The 15,384-nt window shown below is 41.2% G+C and overlaps 1 protein-coding gene across 1 annotated transcript; it reads left to right on the forward strand.

Moving 5' to 3' along the window:
- Nucleotides 1-2,388: 2,388 nt before the first annotated feature.
- LOC100546809 (protein NDNF-like) lies at nucleotides 2,389-10,249 on the forward strand. Its single transcript, XM_010714224.4, has 4 exons — nucleotides 2,389-2,773; nucleotides 4,782-4,977; nucleotides 6,902-7,035; nucleotides 7,876-10,249. Exons 2-4 carry the CDS (start codon nucleotides 4,790-4,792, stop codon nucleotides 9,225-9,227), a joined length of 1,674 nt encoding a protein of 557 aa, XP_010712526.2. The 5' UTR covers nucleotides 2,389-2,773; nucleotides 4,782-4,789; the 3' UTR covers nucleotides 9,228-10,249.
- The last annotated feature ends 5,135 nt before the right edge of the window (nucleotides 10,250-15,384 follow it).

Genomic DNA, 15,384 nt, shown 5'->3' on the forward strand with positions numbered 1-15,384 from the left:
CAGCTGCCAGGGACTACAGGATGCTGCTCTGGCTTATGGGAGCCTTTACCAGGACTGCTCTTCCTGGAAATACACACCTGAAGCGTCTTTGAGAGCTTCAAGTAGACTTCTTGCTCCATCAGAATTCCATCATTTTTAGCGTTACTGATCTTTTAGCAGGGCTACTACTTAAAGAGTATAATCACATATTAGATGTTCAAAGTGGCTATCTCCTGCATTTATTGATGGCCAGCAGGGTTGGGACAACAGTTGCATCTCTTGTGCAGCTCTCCTGAAGTCATTGCCTCAGCTCTGAAGCACAGACTCATTGCAGACTAATCTTTCCTACTAAGAAATCTGTGGTACTAATTTTATGCCAAATCAGTGGTTGATTTATCCCTGTTGTGACTTCACTGAGTTCACTCAAGCTATATAAACCATAAATCTAGCTCTTACTTTCTCAGTAGACAGTACTGTTGTTGTTTTTTTTTTTTTTTTTTTCCCTTTCAAACCATATGAGAAAAGATCTGGATGCACCAATGTACATCCTGCTCCTGCAAAGCATGTAAGCACACACGTGGGAAGCATGAGAAACTACTGAGGAACTGGTATACCTCCATAGCTATATCACCTTGTCAGTCTCTTCCCCCTGACAATTCTGTTCATATTATTCATCAGGAGACAGAGTGCTCCTTTGGGCATTTGGCTTAACACAGATAAAACAAACAGTGGAAAGATGCTCATTGCTTGCCCTGGAAGCTGACCTATGCCCTGAGTATGTTGACAGCAGCATGGAAGCTCTGCAAGGGTAAGACAGTGAGTATCTCTCTTCTGTAACAAACCCACCTACTGTGCCCGTATTTACTGCTGATTTACCAGACATGAGACACATCTGCTCTTGAGCTCTTCCCTAAGATCCTTCTACTTAACACCACCAGTTACTTCTTAACAATCCCTGCTGTCCACTTCTGCTTAAGTCCTTCCAAAGCAAAACACAGGCTGCAATCCCCATACTTATATTAGGGCTAACTCTCTTTCTCGTGCTGTTTTCAGTGCACATTGTTTCAATGCACCTCACCTGACCTACATTTCCCTCTTCCACATCCAGTCAGGGAAGTCACTGGATAATTTCACAGCACCTTTCATGATCTTTTTTTCTTTTTTAAGGGAATGGTTTGCTTCTGGCTGTGTTTGCATCTTCATTAGTTCTTCACTCTGTTGTCTGGATGTTTTTTAGTTCTGCTTTTTCTAGCTGTCCAAACATCTTGCAAAGTTCTTCATCAGCACCACAGCACCAACATTCTGATCATGCAGTATCCGTACCAAGATTCCTACATGGTGTCCCTTTGTAAAAAACAAACAAACAGCTCAGCAAGCTCACTGCTCAACTAAACTTACAGGAAACTCTTGCTGAAAAAATTAGAATTAATCCTGCCATATTCTGCAGAAATAGTAAGGACACTGTAAATATTTCTCTCCATCATACCTATTGATGAGAGAATTTAAGTCTTCTTTGGGCTGTGTTACATAGAACCTGTTGAGACCTCTTTATACTTCCCTTTTTCTCAGCAAGTTTTTAGGCTTGGCAAGGCTTAGATGATACATCTTCAACCCGGGGTGGCAAGAGCAAAGTGCTGCTGCAAGTCACTCTGTTCAAACACCAAACAAGAAGCTTCAGTTTTAAATAGACAAAAGACATCCCTAACGTCGTGTCTTTTTTTACCTTGCAGATTACTTCATGCAACTTTCCAGGGTTGTCCTTTGGAGCAGATAAAGTCTATGCAGAGACATCCCAGTTTTCCCCACCTGACACCTCAGGCCCAGAAGCCAGTGAGCAGAAGGAGCATGTTCCACTCTCACACAGCAGAAGTAGGCCTTTTCATGACAAAGGCTTTGCTATGGCTGCTATGCAGCCCCAATTGCAGAAGCGATTCTTTATCTGGCTGAGAGCAGTTTCCCAAGCACCCCCAGCCACAACACAGCCCGTACACTGTTGGAGTTTCTTATACAGCCACTGCAAGCCAAGAAGCCTGCACAGCTCTGTTCAGTAGATTCCTGATAGGCTTTAAAGGATTGCTAATTCCAGACTGCTTCAAAAAATGCAGAGTATTCTCTCACACTTTTTCTTCCTTCCCTTATGTGAGCCAGTCAGCACCTGTTGGGCCATAAACAACTAAACACAGCAGTTCTGAAACAATCCTGAACAGCTTCACTGCTGAGGGCAAGAAAGTCCCATGCTGCATGGACTTGCTCCACCAAGCTTCTAATGCCAAATATTTTCTGGAGGCAATTGGTGTGCCCATTGCTGGCCAGAATTGTGGACTAATAAGGGTTAACTGCTCTCCCCGTCTCCCTCCTCCCTGTGCTTCTGTCAGAGCCCCGCTCTCCGGCCAGGCTGGGCTCAGTGCTCCAGCATCCAGCATCTGCTGACAGTGAGCCGAGCCAGGTCCTGGGGTCGGGTGAAGGTGCACAGCTCCCCAGGAGCTCCAGAACAGAAAGAACAGCAGCCAGAGCTCCAGAGAATGCAGAATTATGCAAGTTGAAAATAACCTTTGAAAAATCCCAACCTAACTAAACATCAAAACTGTTTTCCTTTCCTTGAAAGACAGCAAGCAATCTAACTACGATGCCTATTGAGGAGCCATATGGAAAAAACAGTTCTGTCCTGTTAAACTGGTTGCGCAGTTTTGTTTTTCATCTGTCTACAGAGATCTGAGAATTCCATGTTTTATTTTATGCTTTTTCAGCAGAGAAAGCGAGTGAACTGGGGCTCATCTGGCCAGAAACACAATAGGTAAGAACACTATTTTTGTGTAACATATTTCCAAGAGCCTGAGTGTACAGCGTTTGTGTAACTGAGTGAAATCAGTATTTAGGATGCCGTTCTCCTTGGGATAAGCTGATTATAGGTTGGTCAGTCGCTTGGTTGGTTTGTTTTCCTGGACAAGAAAAGCTGAGCTGCTATAGTATCAGTGTGGTGTGCAAGATCCTGGCAGTTAAACAGTAAGACTTTTTTTAATCCTCTCTAAAGAGAGAAAGATTCCACTGACAAAGGTAAAGAAAAATATTTGGGGTTATATTTAAGCTATAGTGAGAACAGAGTAATAACAAAGTGGCAAAGAAGTGCCTCAGTCATCAGGAAAGCTCTGTTAAAGGGTAATTAAAAAAAAAAGATATTTTCAAGTATTCTTTCAGCTTGTTCAGATGTTTGTTTAATCTTTCATTGAGCCAGGTGCTAGAAATATTGAAGAGACACCTTGAAAGAAGAAAATAGCCTAACCCTATTAAACAGGGCATTTAAATGTTCTGGTAGTGATCACTGTAATAGTTTCACCAATACTAAAGATTTACATTAATTTGAGAATCACTGATGAAGATTTTGTACGTGAAAGTCTACAGTGCTTTCACTGCTTTGCTTAAATGTGACAATCTTGAATGGGTTTACAAATGAAACAGCCCTTTCATGGACTCAGATAAATTGTTACAGGCAGAAGCTGAACTGTAGGCTTAGTCCAAGTCAAAAGCTCATTTGCAAACATGACAAGGGAAGGGCTGATCTAAAGCAAATGTTACGAAGGACTGAAGCTCTGCTTTTATATTCTTTTTATCCCTGGCTGTTAATCTGATAAAACTAGGATCTTACCAACAAGTAGTAGTAAGAAAGACACAACAAAATACTACCTCTCCCCCCAACACGAAAAAGATAAACACAAAACTCTGGCTCCCTTAGCTTTCCAAATCCCTCAATTACAGCTGCCACCTGTTCTAGAGGTCTGTGCCTTTCTCACTTCCATGCCTTTTCCACTTATGCATTTTCCTTTTCTGCAGCAGGATGTGGTAGAGAGGAAAAAGTTGCAAGAGTAATTAATTTCATGTTAAGAGTGTACTACCAAAATTCTCATCCGGAGCCTCCTATCTACATAGTTCTGTACAATGTACAGAACTGTTCAAACAGCATCAGCATTTTTGTAGGCGAGTTCTAGAAATACTTGAGCAGCTTAGCTTTCTTTCAAATGTTTGAAGCTGACAATTAAGCCTCTTTGCAAAAGGAGATGGGCATATATGATTTTTGATACCTGATATGGTTAAAAACTACAGAGCTATTATGGTTCCAGTGAGCAGCAGATGTAGCAATGGCCTGGAAACAATGCAGTTATGAAAGACACGTCTAATGCACATTTATCCAGCTACATTCGTCCATCTTCCCCACAGTAAGACATTCATCTTCCAACGTAGATAAAGAACTTACAATCCATTTAGAACCAGTTTAGGGCTGGTTATCAGGATCTACCACTTTTCATGGAACAGGATCTCCTCCAGCTCTGAATAATTTCTTTTGATCCTCTTCTTCACATGTCCTTATTGCCATGACTGATTTACAACCTGTATGAATTAAAAAATAAGATGACCTCTGACAGAAGGTGGGGTATAGCGACACCTTTTAAGTTCAGACATCACAGTTGTGTTACAGATAATTGAATTTATTAAATGAATTCTATAAGCAGGGAAAAAATAATTTAATTCTCCACTCATTTTGTCAGTAGCAAAGCTATTCTCTGGCATGATATTGCACTTGTGCTAGTGACTACACGTATGAATTTTACAGTTAAAGACTTCATAGCAGCTTCACTATTAAACCTTTACAGAGTCTAAAATATTTCTGAATTATAAGCAACTTAGCAATCTGAAGACCGTTGCTCAAATGCTTGGCTTGCTGCAACAGTAAATATCACTAGAGGAATAAAAGGAGCATCACTGATTATCTTCTCCTTTAAAACAGCAATTTCCATTTCTCTTCACAGTACTGAAGATGTCCTGTATCTGGTTTTATCTGCCTCTCTGCCTTCTCACGGCTGCTTGCCTGTGTCATTCCCTTAAAGCACCCACTGCCAGTTCCCAACAGAGCTTCAAGAGTGGTCTCTTCAACTTCTACCACTCCCTGATTCTTGCTGATGGTAAGGAAACTACAGTTCATCTGCTGAAGGATATCCCTAAAAGGTAAGCACAGATCAGCCACAAAGTCAATCCTTTTCTCATGTACTTTCCTGCAACACCAGCAGCCACACACTAACAATCCAAGTCACAAACTGCTGTGTGCCTGCATAGCTCCAACGTGCCTACTGAATTTACTGAGACACCAGTGTAGTACAAGTGTCTTCCAGTGTACACTGTTGTTTTGCCCAGAATCTGGAATGACCCCCCTCTTCCCAGGCAGCTTCCTGTGATGATACAGAACTGGCAGGTTCCAACAGCAATCAGTTGCTGCATGATCAGTCTGGCTTCTGAACCACACAAACAGCCTCCCTACAGCAACTGTATAAGACACGAATTTTACCTAGCACACTAATGACCCCAAGATCACTAAAATGCATGCAGAATTCTCTTATAATAAAGCATCTATTAGCATCTTGCATCGTAGAAATGTCTTAGTTGAACAATGCTATAAGCCTGTTAAGATCAAATATGAGTGTCATGTGGAAGTTAGATTCTTCATATCCTCAAAATACTTGCAGTTTTCCACCATACCTGAACATACACACAGTGTAGATATTACAGCTGATAATCTCAAACAGGAAAGGCAAACTAATTAGCCTGTTTAGGAAGAGATGCATTTCAGGTGGTTTAATCAGAATCCTTTGACCAGTGGATCAGCACATACAAATTTTGATGAACACTGAGCCATCTGGTTCACCCCCGCTTCACGACTTCTGCTCTCTCAACACTCATTGCATAGAAACTGGAACATGGCATATTATATAATGTGACATGCTTACAAAAAAAAAAAAAGCAAAACTAGCTCTCCCTTTTAAAGGAAAATAGGCATTTAGATCTAAGAGAGCAGTACATTTCACTGTTGTTCTGAGACATAATATGAAAACTCCTATTAACATGCAAGTATCAAAAAAACCAAACCCCTTCAGTTTAGCATGATCAAGTAAGAACCTTATCAAGCCTAGAACCATGCAGACAGGAAACCAGAAGATGAAAAGATTTGGCTTATAATAAAAGACTTGAAAACATGAAGCTGCTTCCAGTGAAGGTCAACTCCAAACAAATAGCCATATCCTGAAATTAATCCAGACCTTTATGCTGATGTAATCTGTTCATAATAAATAGGTTTTCTTTTCAACAAACAAACAAAAGCGAGTTGTCTACATTTAACTGCAGAGTGAGCTACCAGGAAATGCCAAAACATTTCCTGTGGCTGTATACAGCCACAGTTTACTGTTTACAGAAACAACAGAAAGAAAATGGGTGGTACAGGAAACAAGACTTCACTGTAAATAATTAAGAATAAAAGATTTACTGAGTAGATTGATGCTCCTTTGTACTACTAACACACCACAGCTTTTTGTCATCGAAACAAACTGGTTAGAACAGAGTTACCCGAAATTGCCAATGATAGACAATCTTCAGGGTTGATCATAATTATTGTATCTTCATCTTTCACAGATGGAGACCTAAACTTGCAAGAAGGTATGAGGGAGCTTGCTCTCTAAGAATCACTGTGGAACTCCAGTCAGGAAATACTAGGGAAAAAACATACCGCATTCCCTAGAGTTAGTGGTTATCTAGAAAGTAATTAGTTTACCACATTCATCATCCAAAATAAGCAGGTAAGTATGAGATACAATATTCACCTGAAGCATACTGAAATTCACCAGGAAAAAATATTGCCTGTGCTAAGTGGACAAAACCTCCAGGAACAACTGATGGATTAGAAAAAAAGCACAATGCATTTTCTTCCTGCAAATGAAAGTTTCAGACATTCCCTATCTTGTTGCAGTGATGCATCTCAAAAGAGAGCAGTCATTTCTATCCACATTGAAATGACCGCATCAAGAAAGGTACACTTCCTGTTAGTGTCAAACAGACCTGAATTTCTTCATGCTTTTCCTTGGATTCATATCCACATTTACAGGTATTACTTCGTTTTGGAGGAAGACAGAGCCCTTGTACCTTTCACAATAACAGTGACCCCTTGTGATGTCCCCATTGAGTGGAGCATACTTGTGCACAAAGCTTCAGCAAATTTGCTTGGGAAAGCAGCACAAGGTAAGATCTTCAGCCTACCTGAGAAGAGCTGTAGAAAGTATAAGTTACTTGTAAGAACTATTGTTACACAAAGTTCTTTACAGGCTTAAATATCATACTGCTCCTTCTATAAACAGGCATCAGAAAAATCTGATGAAATTTGCAGTTCACTGGATTTTGCCAAAGTAGATTAAAAATTACATCTATATAAGCCAGACTCAAAAGCATCTGAGAACAACACATATGTATTGCTTCATAAGCTCTTTGCACTTACCCAATTTTCCCCCTGCAAACTTGTCTCCTGTGAAGAATCTAAACTGATAGCAGTAACATTTCCACACTGGAAAATGTTGCTTGCACCCCTTGATCTCCATGCAGTGCCTAAAATCACTCTTCTCCCTGCATTAATGAGGCAGGCTTTCCAATCAGCCCATGCTGAGTGAAGAGCTGTCTCAGCAGGAGTTAAATAAAATACCTTTACAGTAGTAAGCTTTCTCTCTTCATAGAAAAACAGCAGCAAAAGTCTAAAAGAAAATTCCTTTCATGGAAAACGAATCTCCTTGAAGTGTCCAAAGAGAAATCTAGTGGGTGATGAAAACTGTAGGCACATCAGGCACAATAAAGTTCAAGACTTCTGCAAGTTGTTTTTATAATGATAGTCTTTATGAAAATCACAATAAGCACTGTTAAAAAGTCACTCAAATTTTACTTCAATAAATTGCCAGTAGCAAAAAGCATTTTTAGTTATGATTATTTTCAGGAAGGAAGAAAGCAGGATGTTCCCTAACATACAAGCAACAAAACCTAAGCAATGTTCAATATATATTAAAGCAGAAATTGCAATTCTGTTTTTTCTTGCAGGTGATCTCAATAGACATGATGTCTCAAAATTCCAGAAGGCTACAAGCATGACATCCACCATTTTCAACTACAAGGGAAATTCAGTAGAGACTTACATGGGTATGTCTTCTCAGTCTGCCCTTTATATGCTAGAGTTCTTATCGACCGAGCGTGACACACACATCACTGTGTACTTAACAACTGACACAACGTCTGGGCACCTCTATCCAGAACTTCCTCTGGATCCACGCATAGATGTTATCGGCGTTGGCCATACAACAGTGACTCTGACATGGAAACACAGTCCCTCTGCCTTGCAACACAGAGAAAGCATCCAGTACTGTCTTCTAGTTAATGAAAAGCACAATTACAAGAGCTTGTGTGCTGCTGAGACAGCAATCAGATTCTCCGGAATGAAAATGCCACCAACATTAGCTTTGTCTCTCTCTCCATACCTTCTTGAACCACAGCAGGTAATGATATTATCAGACAGTGAACTGAGCATCATCAACAAAGTGAGCAGTGGGGAAGTCAGGCAGATATGTATGGGTACCAAGAACACCTATACAGTGCCTAATCTCAGTCCCAGCACTCAATATTATTTTGATGTCTTTGTTGTCAATCTCCTCACAAATGCCAGTGCTGCTTACACTGGGACATTTGCAAGAACTCTAGAAGAGCCTGAGCCTAAGGTGATGAAGCTGAAAGATGGGAAGGCAATTCAGGTTGTCCTGGATGGGAAAAAACAGAAGTTGTGCAGTCTGCAGTACCAAGCGAGGCACAAGAAAGTACAGTTTGCCTTTCAGTTGTGCCGTGGTCAAGTACAGGTTCACATAACAAAAAATGGTAAAATAGTGGCATCAGAAAACATTCTGGGGTTGAGGTATTTGTCACTGAAGGGAAAGCCACTAGACATATACCTGGTGCAGCTGAGGTCCACAGAGGAATCCGATTCTTCTGTGAAAGTGCAGGTCTCCCCCCATTTCCACAAGCCCTTATTCCCACTTCTTCCAGAGAGCTTAAAAATCAAGTCTTTCAGTAAACTGAGGACTTGCAACTCTGTCACCATTGCCTGGCTAGGAACACAAGAGCAGAGCAAGTACTGTGTGTACAAGAAAAGGATTGAAGAAGATCAAGTCTGGATGGAACTGCAAAATACAGACACGTGCTCTGGACCTGATTCTCGGCACAAGTCAGAGAAAGTGCTGTGCAAGTATTTCTATGACGTAAATCTCCAGAGAGCTGTCACCACAGAGACTATCAAAGGGCTGGATGCAGGGACACTTTACTTGTTTGACATTTATCTCATTGGGCCATCTGGCATCCCTGTCAGATATCACAGCAAAGTTGTGAAGACAAGGAAACAATGTTGAAGATTCTTCCAGAGACACTTTGAAATGAGTGAATGAAGACTACTTCCAAAACCAATGGTAACCCATATCATAGCCCATACGGTTTAATACACATCAACAATATTCTAAAGCCATGATATTCTGCAAAGGGATTATCTTAATTCAGATCATTACACTTTTGCATCTTCTCCTGCACACATTTTTTTCTTCCCCTCAGCTGCCTCATTGAGACATCCTGAACATGAAATTAATTCATGCACACAGAAATAAAATACTCAGTGGCACCCACGAGAAATAGATAGGTTACCCAAAATGCTTCTGAAATCCAACATAGAAAATGGGAAAAACCTCTCAAGGAGCATCGTTATTTTTAAGTTCCAGTTTCCCACTGTGTGCAAGTCCATCAGTTAATGAGGAAGTGAAACCCCCCCCCCCAAGTCAAGCTGGTTTGGAATAATCTAACTTCCCCACTACTTGAACAGTACACAGGGATGGAGGAAATAAAGTCTGTGGAACTGTTATCAAAGTGGCACTGCTCTACAGCTCAAGTAAAGCAGGCTGAAATACTTTCTCTATTACCTGTGTGCTAGCTTGACTTTTATCTTTATAGAGAAAATATTAATGTTTAGAAAGGGCTAAAACTTGGGCCAGGACTAGCTCTGAATCCAGCTTTGCTGGGAGCATAAAAACAGTGCTGTGCTGCTACCCACTGAGGAAAGAAATAAGGAATCCTGCCATAGAAAGGTTTTTGTTTTGTTCTCTTAATATATAGCCTCTGTTATCTGCCCTCATCCATCTCTGCGTGACTCCTGAGAGTCACGTACTTGCTCTTGACATCCTTAACCCAGCCTGTATCAATGAATGTGTTGCTTTAGGAAAAAGTAAATGTGTTTTTTTCCTTTTAAATATCAAGAAGGAAGAAGTATTTGTAGTACAAAGCCTGACAAACATGTTTTTTGTTGTCTGCTTCCTTGATTACCTTCCTCAGATGATGAAGGAGTATGAAAAAATACTAAAAAAAAATAAAAGTCTTCATAAGAAAACATGTTGAATATCAATTATCAGCAGAAAATATTTTGCACATATGTTGTTGGCAGGTCTGGAATTTATGTATAAAAAGCTATAATAGAGTGACTGACCCAAAGGTTGCTAGAGAAATCTTGCCTGCAATTCTCTTCTCTGCAATTATACTGCACAAAAACAAGCAATTAATTCCACTATTGTACATTTCAGAAGTTCACTTGCTATCCAGGATCAAAGTTGTAGCTTACTCTGAATAATTATTACCTCCAAACATGCTTGGAGGCACTTAGTAAGGACAGAACCTGTCCTCTGCATATAGGCAAGCAATTAAATATTTCCTGCTGCAAAGACTTTATAACATCATGCTAAAGGGGATGTTTGCTCAGCCTCTGCATGGTACATCCTGTCCATAAGCAGACTCATTAGTCCCAGAAGGGTTCTGGCCTTTCCATGCGATTAGCAGCAACGTCCAGGCCTTGACTAGGCTTTACATTCCTGCTGGCAGTATTCAGGATTGAGCAGCGCTGTGGCAGGAGCCATGTTCTGACCTCCTTCTACACTCCACAAGCCTTTTAGCTAATTACAGGGGCTGGCAGCTGCATTACATTTTTCCAGGGCAAGCCTTCTCCCCATTTCGCTCCCGCCAAAATCAGTCTGAGCTCAAAGAGCAACAGAAGTCACCTCCACTTGGAAGTCTTAAATGTTTTCATCTGCCTTCCTCTATTTCAGGCATTTATATTCTGGGGGAACTTCACTTAGAAGTCTGACAAGTGACTATTAACCAGAATAATAAGAGAGGAAGAACAGGAAGATAGTTTAGCTGCACATACAAAATAATGTTGATCTACAGCCCTTAGCCCATCAGAGCATTAACCCCTGCTTTGGTCCTCTATACTTTCACCACAAAAATGTCACTGGGTGGAGACAGGCACAGTGGCACCCTGCCTAATACCTATGCCTCTACTAAGGAGTAGAGTATGGTGTTTGGAGTATGTCTTCATGACATAGCTAGCTTGAGAATTCCCAGCAAAACTCTGGTTTGTCAGCCCTGGCTATGACATAAGCAGAGCAATGACCACTGGTGAGAGAGCTGCTGCTGGATTCTCACTCACAGGAGCTGCCACCCCACACCCCAACTTCTCTACAAGCAGAAATCCAGTTCACAAGAGACACAGCTGGGCTGTAGAGAAGAACACGCTGTTCTGCCAAAATCAAGCACCTCTGTTATAAGCAGAGCAGGCAGCTTGCCCCCAAGGTAACAACCCACACTGTCCATGTGTGCATCCAGGCATGGTCTGTAGCACAGAGGCCAGCAGCAGCAGGGAATATTACATTCCACTGGTCTTTCCACTGTGATTTTGCTTGTGTGCACCAGTCTGTGGAGCTGCTGTTAGTTCACTCATGCCTACAGCCTGCCCACGAGGCAGCTCTTGAGTGCTCAGTTTTAAGCCAGGTGCCACTTCATTTGCTGCCGCTCTGATAGTGAAGGCTCAGATGTATCCTTGCAGCATCTAAAGGCTCCATGTAACAGTGTTCCTGCCCCTACCAGCTGCTTGTTGTGCAGCTTCCTGGCCTTAGCACCCAGAAGCCCTTTTGCTTTTAGAGCTATTTGCCATCTTTCCACCCAATCTCTCTCCCATCTGAATAGTGTTACATGTTATAATAAGCCTTACTATTTTTGTCTCAAGTGCTGGACTTGCTTTCAGAGACTGAGAACTGCGGTATTAATGTATACATACACATGTTGTCTTCATTACTATTTGATTTTTAATTTAGTGGGATAGATTTTATAAAGGTTGCTACTATGAAACATCCAGGCCAGATGTGCTTTTGCACAAGACTTTAAAAAAAAAAAAAACAAATACTATCAGCACTCTAAACCAGTGACTCCCAAATGCCAAAGGCTTTCAGGGACTGTAAAAGAAATGGAAGCTCTCTGGCATTGGGGAAAAAAAAAAAAAAAATGACTTGGTAACTGGAGACTCCTTCAGCATCAAGCAGGTTAAAAAAAAAGATGTTTATCTTTTGAGTTTCAGATGAACAAAGGCTACACAGCTAACCATTACTGTTGCCTATCCTGCACTTAGTGGATTGAGAAATTGCCATATCAGTGTAACAAAAAACAGACAGCAGATGCGCTTGCCTGCAAAACAGCAGGTATTTCCTGGGCAAATCTGTCAAAAACATTAAGAAATAACATTGTAAAAACTAGCTACATTTACTAAAAGATGCAAACATTAAGTACATTGCTTTCTTATTGAATTCTTCGGCAAAGAAACACAATACACAACTTGAGGACGAGCCAAAAGGACTCTAAGCTAACTGCTGCTGGAACAAGCTGCTGTCACTTAGGCAGCCAACACAGAGGAGATGGCTGAGCAACACAGCACACCAAACACCCTGCTGCAGCCAGGCCTGCAAGCACGAGAGGGCAGTGTCATGCTGCATGAGAAGGGGAAAGCGTTTATTTGATAAGGCTTATCAGGAGCAAATATTTCAGCAGATTTAACAAGCCAAGCATCCTGCTGATAAGGTTACTAAGGCAGAATAGGTAGGAGAAAAATACATGAAGCTTACTAGATTTTTTTTTTTTTTTTAAGTTTAAAACTAAAGGGTACAAGAAGTGACTGTTGAGGAACAATGCCTAGTTATCTGTTGGAAGGACTAACACTCATGTTTCCAGTGCCTCTGAAAAGTTAGACTGCCATCACTAAAGAGGTCAAAAGATCCTACAAATCAGATACAGCAGCACCAAGGACAGACACAGATAAGTTCAGGTATAATCAGCCCATTAAGTTGTGACCCCAGGCATTCTCTGACATCTCTATCTTCTCCTTTAGTGTCCTTGCCCCTTTTCACCTGCAATGCTCTTAGTGGGGACTTGCTCCTGCCAGGGCTTCATGTCACACCACCACCCTAGGACACTGACAGACATCCAGCACAGACCCAGTTTGTCAGATGTTGGTGCTCCAGGAATGTTGGTCACTGGTTATCTAGGCTCACCAGAACCTGAGGATTTGCTTCTAGGAACTGATGTTCCTATGCCTCTGGCAAGGGCATCCCTGGGAAACTGTCCACGGCTCCTGTACTACTCTTGCACTGAGGAAGATTCTCTGAAATGCTGTTCCCCTACAATAAACTTGAACAAAGCTCATCTGCCCCAAGATGAGATAAAATGAGACCCAATAATCAGGAACCAGAAAAGACTATCCTTTTGCAAGTACTCCTCCTGTGTTGCAGTATCAGCTTAGTTTGAGAAGAGGTATTTTAGACTCCTGTGGTAATTTGCTCTGAAAGCAGAACCTGGTAGGAAAGGAGACCTGCCAGTGCAAGAGTAGTAGCAGAAAAGCATGAAGAATTTAAAGGTACTTATGTATTTTGAGGATTTTTTTTTAGAAGCTTCTCAGAAAAGGGGAACCTAGCCTGCAACCGTACTCGGCATCCTACTGGCATTTGTTGATCCTCACCACTGATTCATGTCTGTCCTGGTATTCCTGTAGCTCAGGACTCATACATGCAAGATAGCTCAGCATGCAGTCCGTACTGAAACCATTACTCTAAGGAAATAATCTGAGTGTTCATTGAAAGATTCTGAAACAACAACCCAGTACACTTCAGATAGAGTGCGGTAAGGTGTTGATTTCTTACCTAACAGATCAGTTATATTCAATAAAAACACAGAACCAAAATGAACTTAACAGACTGTCCATCTCTTCTATTCCTCGACCATGTTCTCAAGAAGGTGAGGCTGCAGCTAAACCACAACTCTTTCCATTCTGCTCCTCTCTTTTCAGCTGCACAACTTAAGTACTGCAAGTCAGATTAAAAAGTTTATGTCAGCCATTTGAGTAGGTTTTACACAGGTGCAGAGAAAAATTCTCTGCCACGTCCCACTGGATAGGCATGCCACTGTGGCGTGGCTAAGAAGCACCACTAGCAAAACAATCAGCCTCTAACAAAGAAGGATTCAAGGCTGCTGAGAATAGGTGACACCTGACTGGAAAGCTGTGTAAGAAGAAAGCACAAAAACTTGCCATAAAAACAATTCAGAAGACATGGAAATAACTATAAAAGAGACTAGAAGCATACTAGTCAGAGTTAGGCTTTCCATAACCTCAGACAGAAATGAAAATACCAACACCATACACAGCATTTCTAGCTCTCACTGTTTCCAGCAGGCTTGCCCCTAAAATGAGGCTAAAATGACTGGTGTGCGATGAGAAGGACTGTCCATGCTCACTGCAGTGGTGCCAAGGTTTCATCTAATGCCTCAGGCACTGAATGTAACAAACAAGTTGATTTCCTCCCCTTTCTTCCATTCTACACAATCTAGTTGGGGAACAAATGCTTTAATTGTATCTTTGGAAGATCAACATCACAATTTAGGACCAGCTTCAATATTGTTAAACATTTGGAGTTGACAGCACCTGACAGTGGATCAACAGCCACAAATTTATGAAGGAGCACAAAAGCAGGAAGAAAATTTCCCTACAGAGACAAGCAGAAGGGTTTTGGATGTTGACTGTGTACAGGGGAAATTTTAACTTGGTAGATTCTCTGACCTTTTTTCACACAGAAAAAATCCCAATGAACAGGAAACCAACATTCAGCACTGACTGTGAGCAGTGCCTTTGAGGACAACAATCCACAACCCATCCACAGAGAATGAGTATCTACAGCTCAAAGAAGGAAACAATTTTATTAGTGGATTGATCTAAAAAAAAAAAAGTTTTGCATTCAGGCAGTTAGCTTCATAACTGTGCCAGAAACTCTGGTTTTGTAGTGTGGCACAATCCTCTGAAAGCCACATTTGCAAAAGCACAGTGCCAGTTTCTCAGCTGAGACTGAGAACCCACAAACTGGCCAAACCAGCAGAAGTGTTTTGCACATATACTACTGGGCAAAAATCTTTTAAAGTGTCTGCAAGTCAATGAAGCCACAACAATTTGCATCTGCAAATAATTTGACCCATATTTTCCTCCCTAGTCATGCTTACGCAAAGGGAAAAAATGCTATTATATCTCTACTTTATTCATGCTATCCATACATACTGATCCTTAATCTGCAAGAGCTATGAGAAAGAAAGTGGGATTTCTTGTCCCAGAATAGAACAACTAGCAGAAAAGATGAACTTCCAATCCCGAATACAACTATT

This window comes from Meleagris gallopavo, chromosome 8, assembly GCF_905368555.1.
Source record: "Meleagris gallopavo chromosome 8, MGAL_WU_HG_1.1, whole genome shotgun sequence".
Taxonomy (NCBI): domain Eukaryota; kingdom Metazoa; phylum Chordata; class Aves; order Galliformes; family Phasianidae; genus Meleagris; species Meleagris gallopavo.

Excerpts from the sequence above, each read along its gene's own strand:
- LOC100546809 (XM_010714224.4), top strand. The coding sequence starts at position 4,790 with ATGTCCTGTATCTGGTTTTATCTGCCTCTCTGCCTTCTCACGGCTGCT. Across the intron at positions 4,978-6,901 it reads CTGAAGGATATCCCTAAAAG|GTATTACTTCGTTTTGGAGG; the intron begins GTAAGCACAGAT and ends CCACATTTACAG. Across the intron at positions 7,036-7,875 it reads GCTTGGGAAAGCAGCACAAG|GTGATCTCAATAGACATGAT; the intron begins GTAAGATCTTCA and ends TTTTTCTTGCAG.